Source organism: Ixodes scapularis, unplaced genomic scaffold (assembly GCF_016920785.2).
Source record: "Ixodes scapularis isolate PalLabHiFi unplaced genomic scaffold, ASM1692078v2 PGA_scaffold5__190_contigs__length_132052651, whole genome shotgun sequence".
Taxonomy (NCBI): domain Eukaryota; kingdom Metazoa; phylum Arthropoda; class Arachnida; order Ixodida; family Ixodidae; genus Ixodes; species Ixodes scapularis.
Window position 1 is genome coordinate 106,541,372 of NW_024609880.1, and position 16,025 is coordinate 106,557,396.

The 16,025-nt window shown below is 45.2% G+C and overlaps 2 protein-coding genes across 2 annotated transcripts in view; one reads left to right on the forward strand and one right to left on the reverse strand.

The window, feature by feature from the left end:
- The window catches only part of LOC8037488 (activating molecule in BECN1-regulated autophagy protein 1), a 65,545-nt gene extending 59,130 nt beyond the window's left edge, over positions 1 to 6,415 (reverse strand). The window contains 1 exon segment of the mRNA XM_029981520.4: positions 6,182 to 6,415. The gene's annotated coding sequence lies outside the window, so the exon portion shown is untranslated.
- A 5,744-nt stretch (positions 6,416 to 12,159) lies between these two features.
- On the forward strand, positions 12,160 to 12,812 carry LOC115321311 (zinc finger protein 454-like; the record flags this gene model as incomplete). Its single annotated transcript, XM_040213876.3, has 1 exon — positions 12,160 to 12,812. A coding segment is annotated over one exon (558 nt), but the record flags the coding sequence as incomplete, so codon positions are not given.
- Positions 12,813 to 16,025: the final 3,213 nt, after the last annotated feature.

Here is a 16,025-nt window from a genome sequence, read left to right on the forward strand (position 1 = left end):
TCTTTCTGCCACCATTGTATATTTCCTCCCGCAGCGACCACGAGTACAAGGTTGGCATGCCAAGCAGCCGCACTAATTTACACTTCTACTCCTTCATTCCCAAAACTTGTGTCGACTGGAACCACCTCCCCGCCTCCATCGATGTGGTCACAGACGCCGTCCGCTTCAAATCTGCGATCTGCAACCATTTTCTGTAACCCTGCTGTTGTGTTTATGTTGACGTTTATTATTTTTTGTGTTTTTTTCACCCACTCCTTTCTGTAATGCTTCGGCCTTGAGAGTAAATAAATGAAATGAAATGGACGATATATTGATGCCCACTTCACTTTTCTCTAGTCTTTTCTCCAACTTTCCTAAGTATATCATGAAATATATACTATAAGAGAGTAGATAAATGAAATTAAATAAAATGAAAAGTAGAGGCGACAGAAGATATCTCTGCCTAAGCCCATGCCTTATTGCTGCTGGCTGTGTGGTTTCAGCCTCCCATGTTACAGTTACTGTATTGTCTATGTACACTTCCTGCAAAAACCTCACCAATTTCATATTTAAGCCAGACTCCTTTAGCTGTGTATATAGAATTTCTTGATTAACATTATTCTATGCTCTCTGAATGTCTAAAAGTGCCATCCAGAATTGTTGTTAGCCTGTCTGCGCTATTTCTATACATTGTGTGACCGCATACAAATTATCTTCTATACCTGTTTTCACCTCAAGAACCGTAATAAAAAAATTTACAGGGTCTCTTATGTTATCAATAGGATGACCTGGAAAGCCCAAGCGCCCATGAAAACATGATAGCGAACCTCCAAAGACAACACGCTTTCCAACGACGCACTTTTGCTGCAGTTTCATTGGCTCACTCGAATCGTGACACCGGCTGTGGTCCTGGTGATAACAAACCACCGAAGACAGCGCACTCTCTGGCGACTAATGAGGTAGAAGGGCTTAAAGTGATAAACTGATATCGCATACACCAGGCAAAAGTGACCCCCACTTGGCCGCCACCATGTTGTACAATTTTGACCCCTAGAAACGTGACAGTAGCAAATCCTGAGGCTTTTATGCAAAGCTGAGCAGGGAATCGTATTGCGATCGCTGTAAAAAACATGATAAACTATTTTTTCAATACTGTTAGCCCCAGAGATCAGTGTCTAGCTCCGATAAAAACCAATAATACAGCACTGCGGCTGAAGGCATTTAGCAGAGGCATTGCGAAGCTGCCCGAGTTTTTGTCGTAAAAGCAGATTATGGACTTAAAACAAGCGAAAAATAACTCATCTCATCAGTATTGTTACTGATGAGATGAGTTACTACCTTTCATTTATAAATGTTCCCTACAATCTTCTTTGACTCTCTTCCAATCTTGTCCATCCACCAATGCCCCTAGACCACCCCTTTCCGTTCCTTTCCTGTTGCATCCTATCCAAGCATACTCCAGCAATAAAGAGGGTTCTTCCATGTCTCTAAGATGTGTTTCCGTGACCTCGTATACTGCGAAATTTTCCTTTTGGAATTGGTCCTCAATTTCTATCCACTTCACCCTATTCCTGCCACCTTGCATGTTTATAAACCCTACGTTCTGTTGCATTTTCCTCCTTTCTCCCGCAAGTCTCAGTTCTGCATTTCCTTGTTACCTGTTCCCTCGTCAGACAAGGGCTCTCCTCGGGCCTGTCTGCACCCCTAAAAAAACCCTAGCACTACGTCCCATCCTGTACCCCACCTGCCTCCCTGAGGGCACGCTGTAATGAATGCCATCCCAGGGGAAAGGTGGTGTGCTCCAGCCCCATAGATCCCCTAGTTGACATCCATCAGGTCGTACACAAGGGCCTCCCTCATCTCCCATATAATTTTGTTTGTCTCAATAATCTGCCTGGCTACCTCTAGCCCCCTTCCCTGGACCTCTCGGATGGTGCACAACACAATGCACGCTCTCTCCGAGACGGCTTGGGGTTAGGCCGATCCCGCCCCATTCGTTTCCCCAGATGCCGCCCCTTCAGCTTGAGAACGTCATTGACCCCTGCGTGTACGGCAACTAGGTTCTTTCCCCTCATGTTGCCCCAGACACTGTCCTTGGCCCTATCCATTACCTCACTAAAACTCCTGCCTGGCATGTCGTCTACCTGCACCCTCTCATCATAGCTCACCGTCTTCAAAACCGCGTCTTTGCATCTTGACACATTCGAACTTCCAAGCACCCACACCATCCTGCGCTCTGTCTCCTTTTCTCCCTGTCCTGTCACCTTCCTCCTTGTACCCTCCAATGCTGTGTTGGTCTGTCCTCCCATGGCCCCACTTGTTCCGACTATCTGGCTGAACATCAGCGTTGGCTGCTCATTTAGGGCATCATCCTGGCTAAACAATACAATACAATAAACTTTATTTTTCCAGAAGTACTAGAGGGGTTCCCAGTACTTCTACATCCTCCTGCTGGGGAAGGCGACCCCCGTCAGCACTCTGCTCTCCCACCTGTTGCATGCACACCATCTGACCTTGTTTGCGTTTTAGACCTTCCAGTTCCGTCTCCTCTGCCTCCCGCTTCTCTCCTCCTGCTTTCACCATTGCATCTATCTCCTCAAACCGCAGTTCAACTGCCTTGCTACATTCTCGATCTTAGCCATCAGGTTCTCCTTCAGCTCCCTAACTTCGGCCTCCAGCACCGCCTTACACTCTCCTTTACGCAGTTCCTCCACCAGCTCCTCTACCCTCCCTCCCTATTTCTCGCTAAGCTCTACTTGTCCTAGATCCTGCAGGTGAACTCTGCCTTCTGTGCATACCCCACATTCATAAACGAGGTTTCAAACAAACAGCCCCACCTACACTGATGTCACATATTTCCAGTGTTGCCAGTAGAGCCTTTCGAACCACTTGAATAACTTTGCGGAAAAAATGTTATTGTGACTTTTTTAGTTAATAAGTAGTTCAGACGTGTCGATTAGTGTGTTGAAATAATTTTGAGGAAAATCGGTGACTATAGAGATTTCGAAACCCATCCCCAATGCACTGTCAAAAGCGAAAATAGTTTGTGCAGTTCACCACGAAAATGACCGCTGAATATGCCATTATTTCTTGACTTTGCACTCTTGACAAAACACTAAACTCGGAGGACTTTAGTTGTACAGAAGATAGAGATTTGAGCATACTATGCTCTAGTGGGTAATGCACTCGACTCATTCATGTGCAGCACGCTAACGCGAGCAGAGCAGGGTTACTTTGTGAACAGGTCCATCTATTGGTTAGCACCTATGTTGAGTTACATAAGCTGTACGCATTATGTCAGACCCTTTTCATATGACCCAAATAGGTCTGTATCGTTTCATCAACAACACATTCCGTTGAAAAAAGTTTTGTCAAGAACATTTCGTCCACAACATTTTTTTTCTTTCTCTAATGTGTGTAATGAAACCTGAAAGCCGCTAAAGACTAGCACATAACTTGTTGAGGCATGTTTACCTAAACCTCAGAGCCTCCCCCCTTCCCCTCTCTCCTCCCATAAACCAAGGGAGACACAAAAAGTTTGTTGCAAGAACAGCAGAGTTGCGTTCGACAAAACATCGCAAAATGTCTCTATGAAACAAATGTGAGAAGCCTTTCAACGAAACAAACTGCCAATGAAATGTCGCATGTCGACGAAACATTGTTCGACAAACTGACTGCCACGTACCCTATGTGTTAAATAATTTCCATAGTGTTTTCAACAGCCATAAAATCCCCTGCTATGAATACATGGAATTTGTACTATGGAATTCCAGAAAAGCATCTGTCCACAGCATCCTAGTTGTTAATTGTGATAACACACAACGCTGCAGGCCCTAAGCAGGCCTCTTGCACCAGATGATCATGAAGCAGCCCAAACGGTCCTTTTATTTTGAAGGATAAACACCGGTTACGATAAAAAATAAATGCAGAATCTTTAGTTTTTCCTAATGTGGACTCATAACAAAATTGGAAATCACAGCAACAACTGCTTTAATCGTTACAGAAGGAACATGAGAAAATATTTTTGCAGACCAAAAGTAAGCAAACAAGGTGCACACAGCTTCTTTGGCAGGTGTCCAAGTTTGTTTTGAGTTCACTATTTATGTCCACTGACAGCATCACAAGCTGGAAGTGAGGTGTGATGACACATACGAAAGGCATTCAAATTAGGTCTCCCAACTTTTTTTTTTTTCTCGGGATTGTGAATGGGGAGGGGCATGAAAAGCATCTCAAAATATGCAGAATTTTATTGTGAATAAGCGCAAGACACACTAACATTGCTATAAAGTCGACCAACGATCGCGGCACCATCTGATCTCACCAATGTATCGAACATTGAAAATGAGAGCATTTACCTTCTGTGAGCAGTGTGTAATTGCTTGTTTTCTGCAAATGCGCAAGATTGAACGATTTTGTCGAGTGGTAATGGCATGAACAGTGGTTTCGCTTCAGCAATAGTCCTGATGAATGAGAGGGGGCGCTGTCTTTCAACCCCGAAACCAAACGCCAAAAGCAACAATGGGAGCGTTGCAACTTCCCTCCGCCCAAGTTTTGCGCTATTGCCAGTGCAAAGAAGGAGGTGGTGGCCACGTTCCAGGATAATAAAGGCATCATCCTCACCCACTGTATCCCAAATGGCACAACAGTGATGGCTGTATCCTACAGAGACAATATGAAGAAAAAATTTCTTCCTGCTTGGGAGGAAACGTGAGTGGAAAAGGCAGCAGTTGTGATCTTGCATCAGGACAATGCTTGGACTCATAGTGTAACACTTTAAACTGACCTCCACGAAAACGGTTTTAAACTGAATTCTCGCACCCCCTGCTCCTCTGATCTTGCCCCCAATGATTTATATCTGTTTCTGACAATGAAGGACACTTTGCCTGGGCGAGTGCTCATGAGGCGCTCTGTTGTTGTGTTGTTTGGTGGTCTCAACAGACCCCCAAACAAATCTTTGCCGCAGCTATGCTGCCGTGATGCCGATGCTGGCAAAACTGCGCAGAGCTACACAGTGACCATGTGGAGAAGTGACAAGTGTCACCATTTTGTTGCACATACTTTTTTTTTAATAAATAAATTAGAAGACTTTATAACTTGAACGCCCCTCACACCGTGCACGACGCAAAACAAAGCCGGAAATTCTGCTTGTTTACAGCCGACCCCAGGAAGCACTCATTTCCCAACTAAGGCAAACCAAAAGAAGTAAAAGTTTCAAGGCACAAGCATGAGAAAAGAAAATTAATATCCGTTGCCTCAATATGTTTACAAACCAAGGATATATGCAAGAAGCAGTCACCATCCCATCCTCCCATTCCCATTCCCATCCCATCCCCCCCCCCCCCCCCCCCCCCCCCCCCCGTACTCATCGCCCGACTTTCGCAAAATGTCGGGGTTGGACAAGCAAACAGGAAGGTCAATTATTAACATAAACGCTGCGGAATTGAAGGCAGCACGCCCAAATAAATGAAACACAGGTGCTGAGTCAATAAGAGAGGTTGTGGTTATTACGCGTTAAGAACCCCGAAGTCAGTACGGCAGACACTCACACGTCGGTCAGGCGGTTTTTTTTGCTGTTTATTTATGTTTTTTTTTCTTTTTCTTCTTGTCCGCTTTGCCAAATAAAAATGTCAGTGACACTGCAGCAGGCGTTTACCCTGCTCGCAACACCAGCACGTCATCGAATACCATCGACAGATTAAAAATGTACGGTACCCAAACCCTGAATACTACATACCGAGCAACCAACACCCGTGACATCCTAGCGGGGCAGAACCACGACCCGGTCGTAGGCAGAACTTGTTGATAGCTATCGGGTTCGTGGTTGGTTAGCCGAAAACATTCCACGCATGGACGTTTACCAGCCGGGCTGTTCAGTGCGAACGCGGTCACCTACGTTATTCCAGAGGACGAAACAGAGCAAATCGATACTCTTATAACATAATGCGCAACCGAGTCGCAACAGCGAGGTGGACCCTCCTCTTTTGTCGACACAAACGGATCCATTACACAGAGAGCGGACTTGCGTGTTTTGGGGCATTTTTTTGTCGTTTTTTTTTTTTTTGGGGGGGGGGGGGGACTAGGGTGGCACTTTGGGCATTGCTTCCTTGGAGCTACAGTGCACTAAGATTGCGTGTTTTCGCTGCGAGCTACGCGAGTTGTGAACTTATCTGGCAAAACAGTAGTAGACGACAATCGAACCTACCTGCTGTATCCTTCGCAGCGGGAGGCGACCCCAAACCAGCTTGACCAGAGGAATACAATCCGTTCCTTGTAGTCACTGGTTCATTGCAGAAGCGAAGTGCTTGGGAAGCGTGCGATATCACCAGGAAACCATGGATAACCGTGTCAATCTAATCAGATGGAAGGGTGGAACGGCCAGTGCTGGTGGTCGCAGGGCGCTTTCACTTCCACCACTCCTCCTCAAGGCGCATCAGTAATCAAGATGGCTGCCGGTACGATGCTCAGACCCCTGCTGGAGGGAAGTGGCAATCGAGGAGCGGTGCTCATCTGCCATCACCGCCATCACCAACGTTGGCCATATCACTCACTGATCAGGAATAATCGGAGATCCAAATATTCGAGTGATCATTTCTGTGCACTCGCTCACATGGCTCACTGGCTTCATGGAGCAGATTCAGCCACTTTTGTAACTCGCATGTAATAAATATTTGTGTTATGATTTAAAATTTAAAACGTCAACGAAACGAAGGTACTCCGACCAGTTGAGGCGGACGTCCTTGACGGAACGAAGACGTTTTGACCACTTGAGGACGTCCTAAGGCCCACATGGGCATACATGTGCGAAAAATAATTCAAAAAGAATTTACTACTACATAACGTGAAGTGGCGCATGCGGTGACGTACGGGCCAAAGTGGGCATACCTAGGACCCCGAGGACCTAACCAAAATGTCAAAATGGTAACCCGCTTCGTCACAATCCTATCGGTCGCGCAGCTAAATACACGACTAAAAACATAACAGCTAGCAAAACACAAATGAGATAAATTTGAGCTTTGTGGTGAGTCTTTCATCATGTTGCATAAGGGGTATTCACACGAGGGAGAAATCCCGGGGACTTCTCCCCGGCACGCGCATCCCACGACGAAAACGTCAAGCTTTGCGATGTGCAAAAGCCTCGCGTGCTAAATCTGTTTTTTTTTTTTTTTTTTTTTTTTTTTTTTTTTTGTCGTACGGTGAGTTTTTTTATTATGTCTCAAACGAGATATTCAGACATCTCCCAAAGAGGTAATCATGTCGTTTAAAACCTGAGACCGTGGTGAAGAAAATTAAGAAGTTTTAGTCGAAGGAACACCCAGCTAAAAATTATCATTAGATCCAATTGGAAGCACACTGGCCAATGGGTCTCACCAGTTGGAAAAAAATTTCCAGTTGGAAACTTAATGGGTTTCAAATGGTTCCTGTTGGTTGCCATACAGTGACCAATTGGTTGTCCGAAAACCTAACTGCTACCAATTGGAAATTCTAATTGGAATCTAATTAGAATTTTCGACTGGGCAGACACAGGAGGGATTATATAGCTACCACTAGCTCGCCTGTGCACACAGTCTTTTTCCCAAAGAGAACATTCATGCGACGCACGGCCCGTCATATTCGAATTAAAGTGTGCGCACGGAAGCAAGAAATGTATTAAAGGGATACTTCAACGAAATTTGAAATATTTCCGTCGTGTTCAAAAATAGGTTGAATATGATCCAGAATATCATTAAAAGACAATCGCACGTTTGTATTTTGAGCCTGGTGGCTGTATTCCACTCTGGCAAGCGCTCAGAGAAGGCCCAGCGGAGACCACGTGACATCCAACGCAATCGTGATGTAGGTCGTCTCAGGACGAGCAAAGCTATGGTGAGGCTGACGTCGAGAGGATGGCCTATTCGTTCCAGCCACCGAAGCGGCTGCTTTTGTACGAATTTTGAGTGACGGGTTAATCTTCTATAATCTTGTAGGGGGACAATAGCGACTTCTGCGACACACAAAAGGCATTCTCGGGAAGAGGGGAGTTCCTCCTTCCCCTCTTCTTTCGTCGTGGACGGAGGCGAGACAACCTCCGTCACTAGCTGTCAAGGTTCCTAGATGAGCATTACAAACGAGGCGTTAGCGACATCCACCCTTACGATTTTTTCTATGATCCACCAGGTGCTCTTTGCTAATCGTTTAATTCGTTTTAAAATTCCTTTTCGAGACTTTTTTTTAACAATATAATGGTATGTTCGATGTGATGCTGCTCCTTTAAACACATATGGACCAAAAAATGAGTGCCGAAATTTCGTTGTAGTGAAATGTCGCGTGACGCTAAAGGCGAAACCAGTTAAAACAAGTAAAAGTAGAGTGCCTTCATATACACACGCGCGCTTTTGCTTGAGTAGTGACATCTCAGCCATTTTTCCGCCCAATCGTTTTTTTTTTTTTTTTTTTTTTTGTGCATTTTGAAGTGCGCGCAATCCGGTGTCACTCAGCTCGAGCGCGTAGCTTTCGCTAATGCATAGACGCCATTTTACCGCCCAAGTCACGCACCGAGTGCGCGAGAGCGTCACGCGCTGGCACTTTCAGGGCAACAATGGATGTCTTCACCCTGAGACAGAGAGACATGAAGGCACCCTAAGTAAAAGGGGAACAAGTAGCCACCGGGTGCACTGTTCCGCAGGCGCAATACCGAAACCGAAACTAAAACGATACCTGAAAGTTAACAAAAAAAATAACATTTTAATAAGTAACTTGAAATTTAACTTATGATTACTCGATAATTATACTGGACATAAATGTATTATCAAATAAGTTCGCAATACAAAATTATAAAATGGCTTTACTATAAGCCAATCCAATCCAATAGGAAATCTTCAAAAATGTCTCAATGTGCGTGTTTGTGTGTACAAGGGAGGAAGTGGCCGAGTGGGCTAACGCGTCTCAGCTCGGAGCGTGGAGCGAAAGCTTGCGCTGGGAACCTCCTGGGTTCGATCCCCGCCGCCCCTGCCCGTTTCGATCTGGATGAGTTTCGTACCGGCACGCGTTCGTGAGATCACTACTGCGTGATGCACGTTAAAAATCCCAGGTTAGCGGTTGTACCGCACTGGCTAAATTTCTCATCTACAGCTAAGAGACCGATTACCCGTTGAGGCGCATCTCCATCAAGGCTGTATAAACATAAAGAGCAAGCCAATTTTTGTTTGTGTGTACCCAAGAAAGTCGTATCCACAGTGGATACTGTGGTCGTATCGTCGTATCCTGTGGTCTATCGCCCAAGGAGGCATCGCCCGGCACTCCGTTACCGTCCCCCGAACCCCACCGTTAACGTTAAACGGCAATGTTACACGACTGCGTGATATTTTCAAGTTAAGTTTCCAATCTTGAAAGGTGCTCTTTCTCTTGAGATGTTAGCTGGCGTCCTTCGTTGCTGATGCAGAATGCGTCATGCGCGTGAACGTAAGCGGAGTGTAGATTTCTCTATAAGAAACTGTGCCAACCGTGCTGTCCCAACGCCCGCCTTCGACACCGCTCTCCTTTCAACCGCGCTTGTCTTGTCTCGCTTCAGCAGCTGTCCGCCACACTCACGGCATGCTCCTCAAACAAATTGCGTCGTGGTGTCAACGACACCAAGGCCTAGTAGCCTGGTTGGTATTCACTGGACACCATATCTGAACGCAGTGTTCATTGCTCGTGCTCACAACGAGCCCCCACTTGTCCTCTGAAAAGAAAAACAATCTCTGTGATGTGTGGTGTAGAACCGTTGTGGACGCTCATCACAAAAGCGTGCTTAGCAGCAACTGACTCAACTATGGCCGCCAGTGACATACCACCCATAAATACTCGATTTCTACTTACAGGTAAATTCCTCCAGCATTGGCCGAGAGAGAATGGGGTCAATCCCACATCGATGTCTCGAAAAACATCTCCCACCACCCCAGCCAACGTCTGTCAAATTGCGTTCTTTGCACAGCATCCTTGTTCATACAAACACAATGTCATTGGGCCACATTCAGAGCTGCTGGGTGCCCACCATTTGCTCAATTTGCCCAACTCTAGCTAAACAACACACCACTTCATATCTATTAATGGCACGTTCATGTAAATGAAACCAGGGTCATGCCCTAGCTTTATAGCTTTCGTTTCCTGCTTCCTCCACAGAGTTGCATCCCTTGATCAACCTCCGATTGTCATCTGTAATTTATCTGATATGTTCATTCTGTCCTCATATGCTCAGTTGTTTCGCATTGATATCTCTAATTGCTATATTTCTATTGTTAATTGCATTACACATTTTTCCAATTGAGTTCTATATATTCAATAGTGTTTCTTGTTTTCTTTTTGCTTTGTTGTTGCTTTGACATGCTGCATTATGTTTAATGTGGTTTGCATTGGTAGCTAAGTCTGGAAACTTGCAGTGAAAATTTGATCCCTGTGGCATACTGATTCATTGAAAACTGTCATGTGCTATCATCTGCAACACTTTCTTGTCGCAGAACCCACTTTTGAATCTTGCAGGACAAAATCGGTGGCATTCGCTAGGAAAATCTAGTGAAATGATCATCACAGCTTCAGAGGGGGTATCAAAACAAGCCCAGTCAACTAATGGCATGATCAGTCTTTTGCAAGCGTTCCTGTCCTTACTCCCTGTAAAACTTTTTCTATGCAGTGTGCGATTAAACATTGGCTTTCCTTGTATTGGTTAAGTGGAATGTTGCTCCGAGTATAGGATAGGATGTTCATGCTGATATGCTCATGGGGGAGTACAGCAGGTCCTGCAATGAAGCTACCATAAAATACCAAGCATCCACCCTTTCTTTAATAAGTGTCAACCCCTCAATTTTGAAACATTCTGAAAATATGTGAAGGACATATTTTTACATATTGTTGACCTAAGGAGCGTCCATCCCCCAGTTTTATACAATTATCTCAGAATTTTTGAGTGGCTGCTTGCTCGGGAGTTTACGGTACACACACTGCGTTCATTTTGATGCCAGCTCACATCGTTAAACCACTATCAAACAGCAAATACAAACTTGGGCGTTTCAGTATTGACAGCTAGTTATAAGAGCTATAGTAAGAAAATAATAAATAGAAAAGTTATGCATGTGAGTGCTTAGAAAGGCACTTAAAGGGCCCATGAAACGAATTTTGGGCTGGAATAAATCAATTTATATTGGGACATTGCTCAGTGGGCCAAAAGAAAAAGGTAGAAAGTCAAAAGCCTGACTTCCGGTACAAAAATTTGAAAACACAGCGGTCTATTTCATACTTCCTTCCCTTCGTAAGCTCCCCTGCCTTTTCACTGTGATACATCCGCGGTCCCCGCAGCTCGTCACCGGGCCCCCGCATGCGCGTCGCACGACAGCGGACCTCACTTATTCCCTTCACCCCTAAGCTGACATTGTGGTGGAAGCTACGAGGTTGCCGGACCAATCAGCCGCCTCCCTTTCATCACCTGACCTCATTCTCTGCGCATGGGTATGCGCTAGAGAGCATGATCACGTAACAAAAGTGTGGCTGGTTTAACGAGCATGTAGCTTCCACAGAACTGTCAGCTTCGGGGTGAACGGGGTGGGGAAAGCAACTTTTGTCTGAGTTTTGAGCGACGGGCTAATCTTCTAGGTAGAGAATGGCTGTGTCTGGCTACACAAATGAGAGTCCGAGCATGAGGGACTCCCCCCTTTCCGTCTTCTTGAACTGTTTGGTAGAATGCGCGATTTATGAGTTGAGGAGGAAAGCTAAACAGGAAAAAGTTGGAAAAGCGTTTCATGACTCCTTTAACTTACTTTATTTGCCCAAAATAGTGTATGGTGCATCCTTTGAACACGTTGCAACGGTTAATGCCTTTGTGTTTAGGAAGTGCTGTACCACATGGGTGCTAGGACACTTCTGTTTTACTGCAGTAACCTATGACCTTTGCCTAATGGTATGTGCCATGACGTCTGGAAGCTTGCAGTGTTGTCTCAGGTAAACTTAGTCAATGTCAAGATCTGCTAATCAATCTTAGCCAAAGAAATAACCTGACTTAGACCTTCCCCCCACTCCCCTGCAGGGTCAACCATGGAAGCCATTGAAGACGAAAGAGAGACCTTCAGCTGCTGGAGCACCGAGAGTGAGTACCCTTCTCAAGAAGAGGTACAGCAGCAGGTGACATGCCAGCAACCTGAGGACAGGTAGCGATGACCCCTCTGGCCTTGTTCAAGCTATCGTACATTGTGCAGTGCTCATCACGAAAGAAAGCGGACAGGAGAGAAGCCGTTCAGCTGCCATATCTGTGAAGAGGCATTTGGAACAGAGACCAAGCTGCAGGTTCATGAAAGGATCCACACAGACGAAAGGCCATTTAAATGCCAGACTTGCCAAAAAGCATTTGCACAAAAGGGTGACTTGTCTCGTCACGAAAGAGTCCACACAGAGGAAAGGCCATACAGGTGCCAGGTTTGTCCAAAAGCGTTTGCCCAGAAGAGCAACTTGGTTCACCACAGAAGAGCCCATACGGAGGAAAAGCCATTCCAGTGCCAGACTTGCCAAGAAGCATTTACGCAAAAGTTTGAATTGTCTCGTCACAACAAAGTTCACCCAGGGGAAAAGCCCTACAAGTGTGGCACCTGCACGAGAGCATTTGGAGATGCAGCCAACTTGAAACGTCACGAAAGACTTCATAAGGAAGAGCAGCCGTTCAGGTGCAAGCTTTGCGAAAGATCATTCGTGGACGGGTCTAACTTGAATGGGAATTGGAAGAGGTGCCACCTGTGAGGGACGCTCATCATGGGTTATCTGCGGAGATGGCGTTTAGGTAAGGCTACCTAAATGTTTACCATATGTCTTGCATTTGATAATAAACCTGGAAATGCTGCATTTGTATTCTTGGTATAGGAAGTGCTCTGTATGTTTCATATTTTATTTTCTTGTGTGCAACAAAGGCTTGGGTTCTACTATGGATCCCTTTGTAGCTATGGGGATAAATACTTTGCACATAGTAAGAGTACTCCCAGTCCCATTTTAGTTAGTGGCAAATACAGCGGTAAAAGCATATTATTTTATATATAAACGTGAGCCAGCTGTTGCTGTATCTATTTAAACTGCCATACTCTTCTGAAGAAGAAAAAAAAAACTGCAAGTTTTGTTTTTAATTTGTACACTTCTTTCTCCAAGATTTGGTTATCGGGGGAACAAAACTATTTTTGCATTCTGTGTGTCTCAATATAGGAAGAATAACTTATATGTGCATACTATTCTAACTGACAAGGTGAGAACTGCTGAGAGGAGCTTCAGTTCTAACTCGAGCGCGAGCCCCTTACCTTGAATAAATGCTTTGGCGTCTTGTGCTCCTCGAGCGCACAGCCAAAGCCCGGTGGAAGGCATGGAGCTCATGCTGGAAACTGGGCGTTCGAAAGATACGTCCTTTCTCTGTATGACAGCACGCCAGTTAAAGTGAAGACCCTCGAAACGCTGCTACAATAAATAAAACACACCACGATAGAGTTAAACCGAAACTAGAGCGATGCCCTCCTTCCACCAAAATAATTAAATAATTTTAACAGGTCAGTTTCAATGAAATTTTATTTATTATTAATGCAAAAGCATTAACTGTCTCACGGAGTGAGCCGACGTCATCAGCTTTGAAACGACGCCAAACGGCTCTTACACCGCTTCAATCCCATTGGCTAGTCTGCGTCCACAGCCAACGGCACCTTTTACACCGCTGCGATCCCATTGGCTAGCGCGTGTCAACCTTGCCGGTCACGCAGCGCCATGGGGTGGCCGGTCGTTGAAACTGACACGCGACCAACCACCTCATGGCACTGTGTGTCCGTCAGCGCTAACACGCGTAGAGCAAGATTGATGTACATGCTTTCGCATTCACAACTCGTAAGAAGTGCTTAGGTGTACCTCAATCTTTTTGGGTCCGCTGGACGTGAATATACCACCAAATAGCTTCGAAGTTATGAAAATATATATATATAGTTATACAATGTCGTTTAGACCCAATCCATTCCAATAGAAAACTTCAAAAATGTCAGAACTTCAGATTGGCCGAGTTGGTTGTTCATGTTGGTCGACGTTGCGGCGACTTTAAAATGTTGTTCTCTCGGTCAGTCGTGTACCCTCCTTGGCCAAATCACAAGAATCGCCTGGATTCCTGTGTCACGTCTAGGCGTGTCGCGAACTGGTGGAGGTTAGAGTTTGACCAAGTTCGGCAAAGGTTCGACTGCTATGTGCATGCGCAACAGGCTGGCCAGTTGGCTTCAGATTGGATGGTGATGGCTAAGGGATGAATTAAGGGCAGCAGTGATTGGTTATTTCAGTTAATACAGTACAAAAAAGTAAGTTATTCAGTTATTTAGTGATTAAAATTAGTTCATTTTAATTGCAACTGTTCATAATATTAAAATGACCCTTTCCATAAAAGAATTTCTCCAAACCTAGACATGCTTTATCAAGGTCTGGCCACACTGTCCACAAAGTCGAAGCGTTCGAATCTGGTTACAGTGTAATACCTGTGCCACACGGGCAACTTGAATGCCATTTACAACGAATGACATTTGTGTGATCGGCGTTTCAGCTCGCAATCTGTCGCGCGTGGAATACGCTGTGCCCGGATTGTCACGCGCTGATTGGCTGTCCGCTCAAATGTCATTCATTGTAAATGGCATTCGAGTTGCCCATGTGGCACGGGTATTTGAACCAAGGAGGTTAGATGGGTAGGAGAGGGCATGACGTCAGCCGCATAGCCTCCACAAGCCATGTTCCCTTGACGCCTCGCCTCTTTCTCATATCCCTCCTCACTTATCAGGCCAACGTGACTACATCACGTGACCGTAGCTAGCCTTCGTCTAGCCTTCGATCTGGAAAAAACCTACCGGACGGAGTGCGCGCAAGCCTGCAGGGAATGCTTCTACAATCAACAATCTATCTCGCACGTGACATGTCACGCGCACCAATTGCCAGAGAGATCTACGGTCACGTTGGCCACAACATCGTTTAAACTTTTTATGATTAGGCTTCACCAATATTGCAATGTGCCCCCTCCTAGTGCTTATAATCTCCTTGGTTAGAACACTAATCTGGTTAAAAGTTGAAGGTTCTCCAAACCCGTTCGACCTAGTCAAACTCCGAAACTTTGACCTAAAAATCCGATTCAACAAAAGTTCGCGACACCCCTAGTCACGTCAACTGCAGCTTTTTGGCAACGTTGAATGATTGCGTGATATTCCAAAGTCCATTTCCCGATCAGGGTTGCCAGGTTGGGCTATTAATAGCCTAATTGGGCTACTTTATAGTTCTTTTGGCTTCGAAATTTGGCGGTTGGCTTTGTGGCCCATTTAAAATCCTAAAGTGTTTTTTTTTTTTGGTTTAGAGTAGATGTACAAAAGGCATTTCAGTATGAATACAAAGCGACAGTCCACCTTTTCCGGATTCCCGCTTTCAGGAATTTTTTTTGTGAATATGCGTAGTCGTGATTTAAGATCCTATTAGCTCCAGCGAGCTAGAGTGACCTAGATTCAGCTTTGAATATTGCTTTTGTATTCATTATGGCTTATCCTCCCAAGTTCTTCCTTCTTCCTACTGGCGTCTTTTATTTTCTCGAGTTTCCCACCAGCCACCTCCGGGGCACCTCTTCCGAGGAAAAATGACACAAAAGGCAACTCAAGACATTAGCTGAATTTGAGGAGGCTTTTCTGCGAAACATGGAAGTTTCTTAAAGCGCAATGAGCCATAACGTTGGATAACAGATTTAGAACAATGAATAATCTGAACAAGACTGTTCGAAGCGCAAGGGCAGCCATGTTTCCGTTGCTATCCCTGTTTGCCATCACGCTCCTGACGCTGCATATCGAATGCCCCCGCGAAGAGAGTATTCAGTCACATGTCTTTCACAAAATCGGACCTAAGAAACAGGATGTCCCTTCCAACTCTTCAAAACATCCTCTACTTAATGTTTGCTTTCCTTGAGAGGAGCGAGTGCTCTAAGGACATCAATCCCACTGAAAAAGTTTTTACGGGCGGGGGTTTCATAACTGTGTAACCGTAAAAACGGGTGTGGAACATTGTCTTTTGTT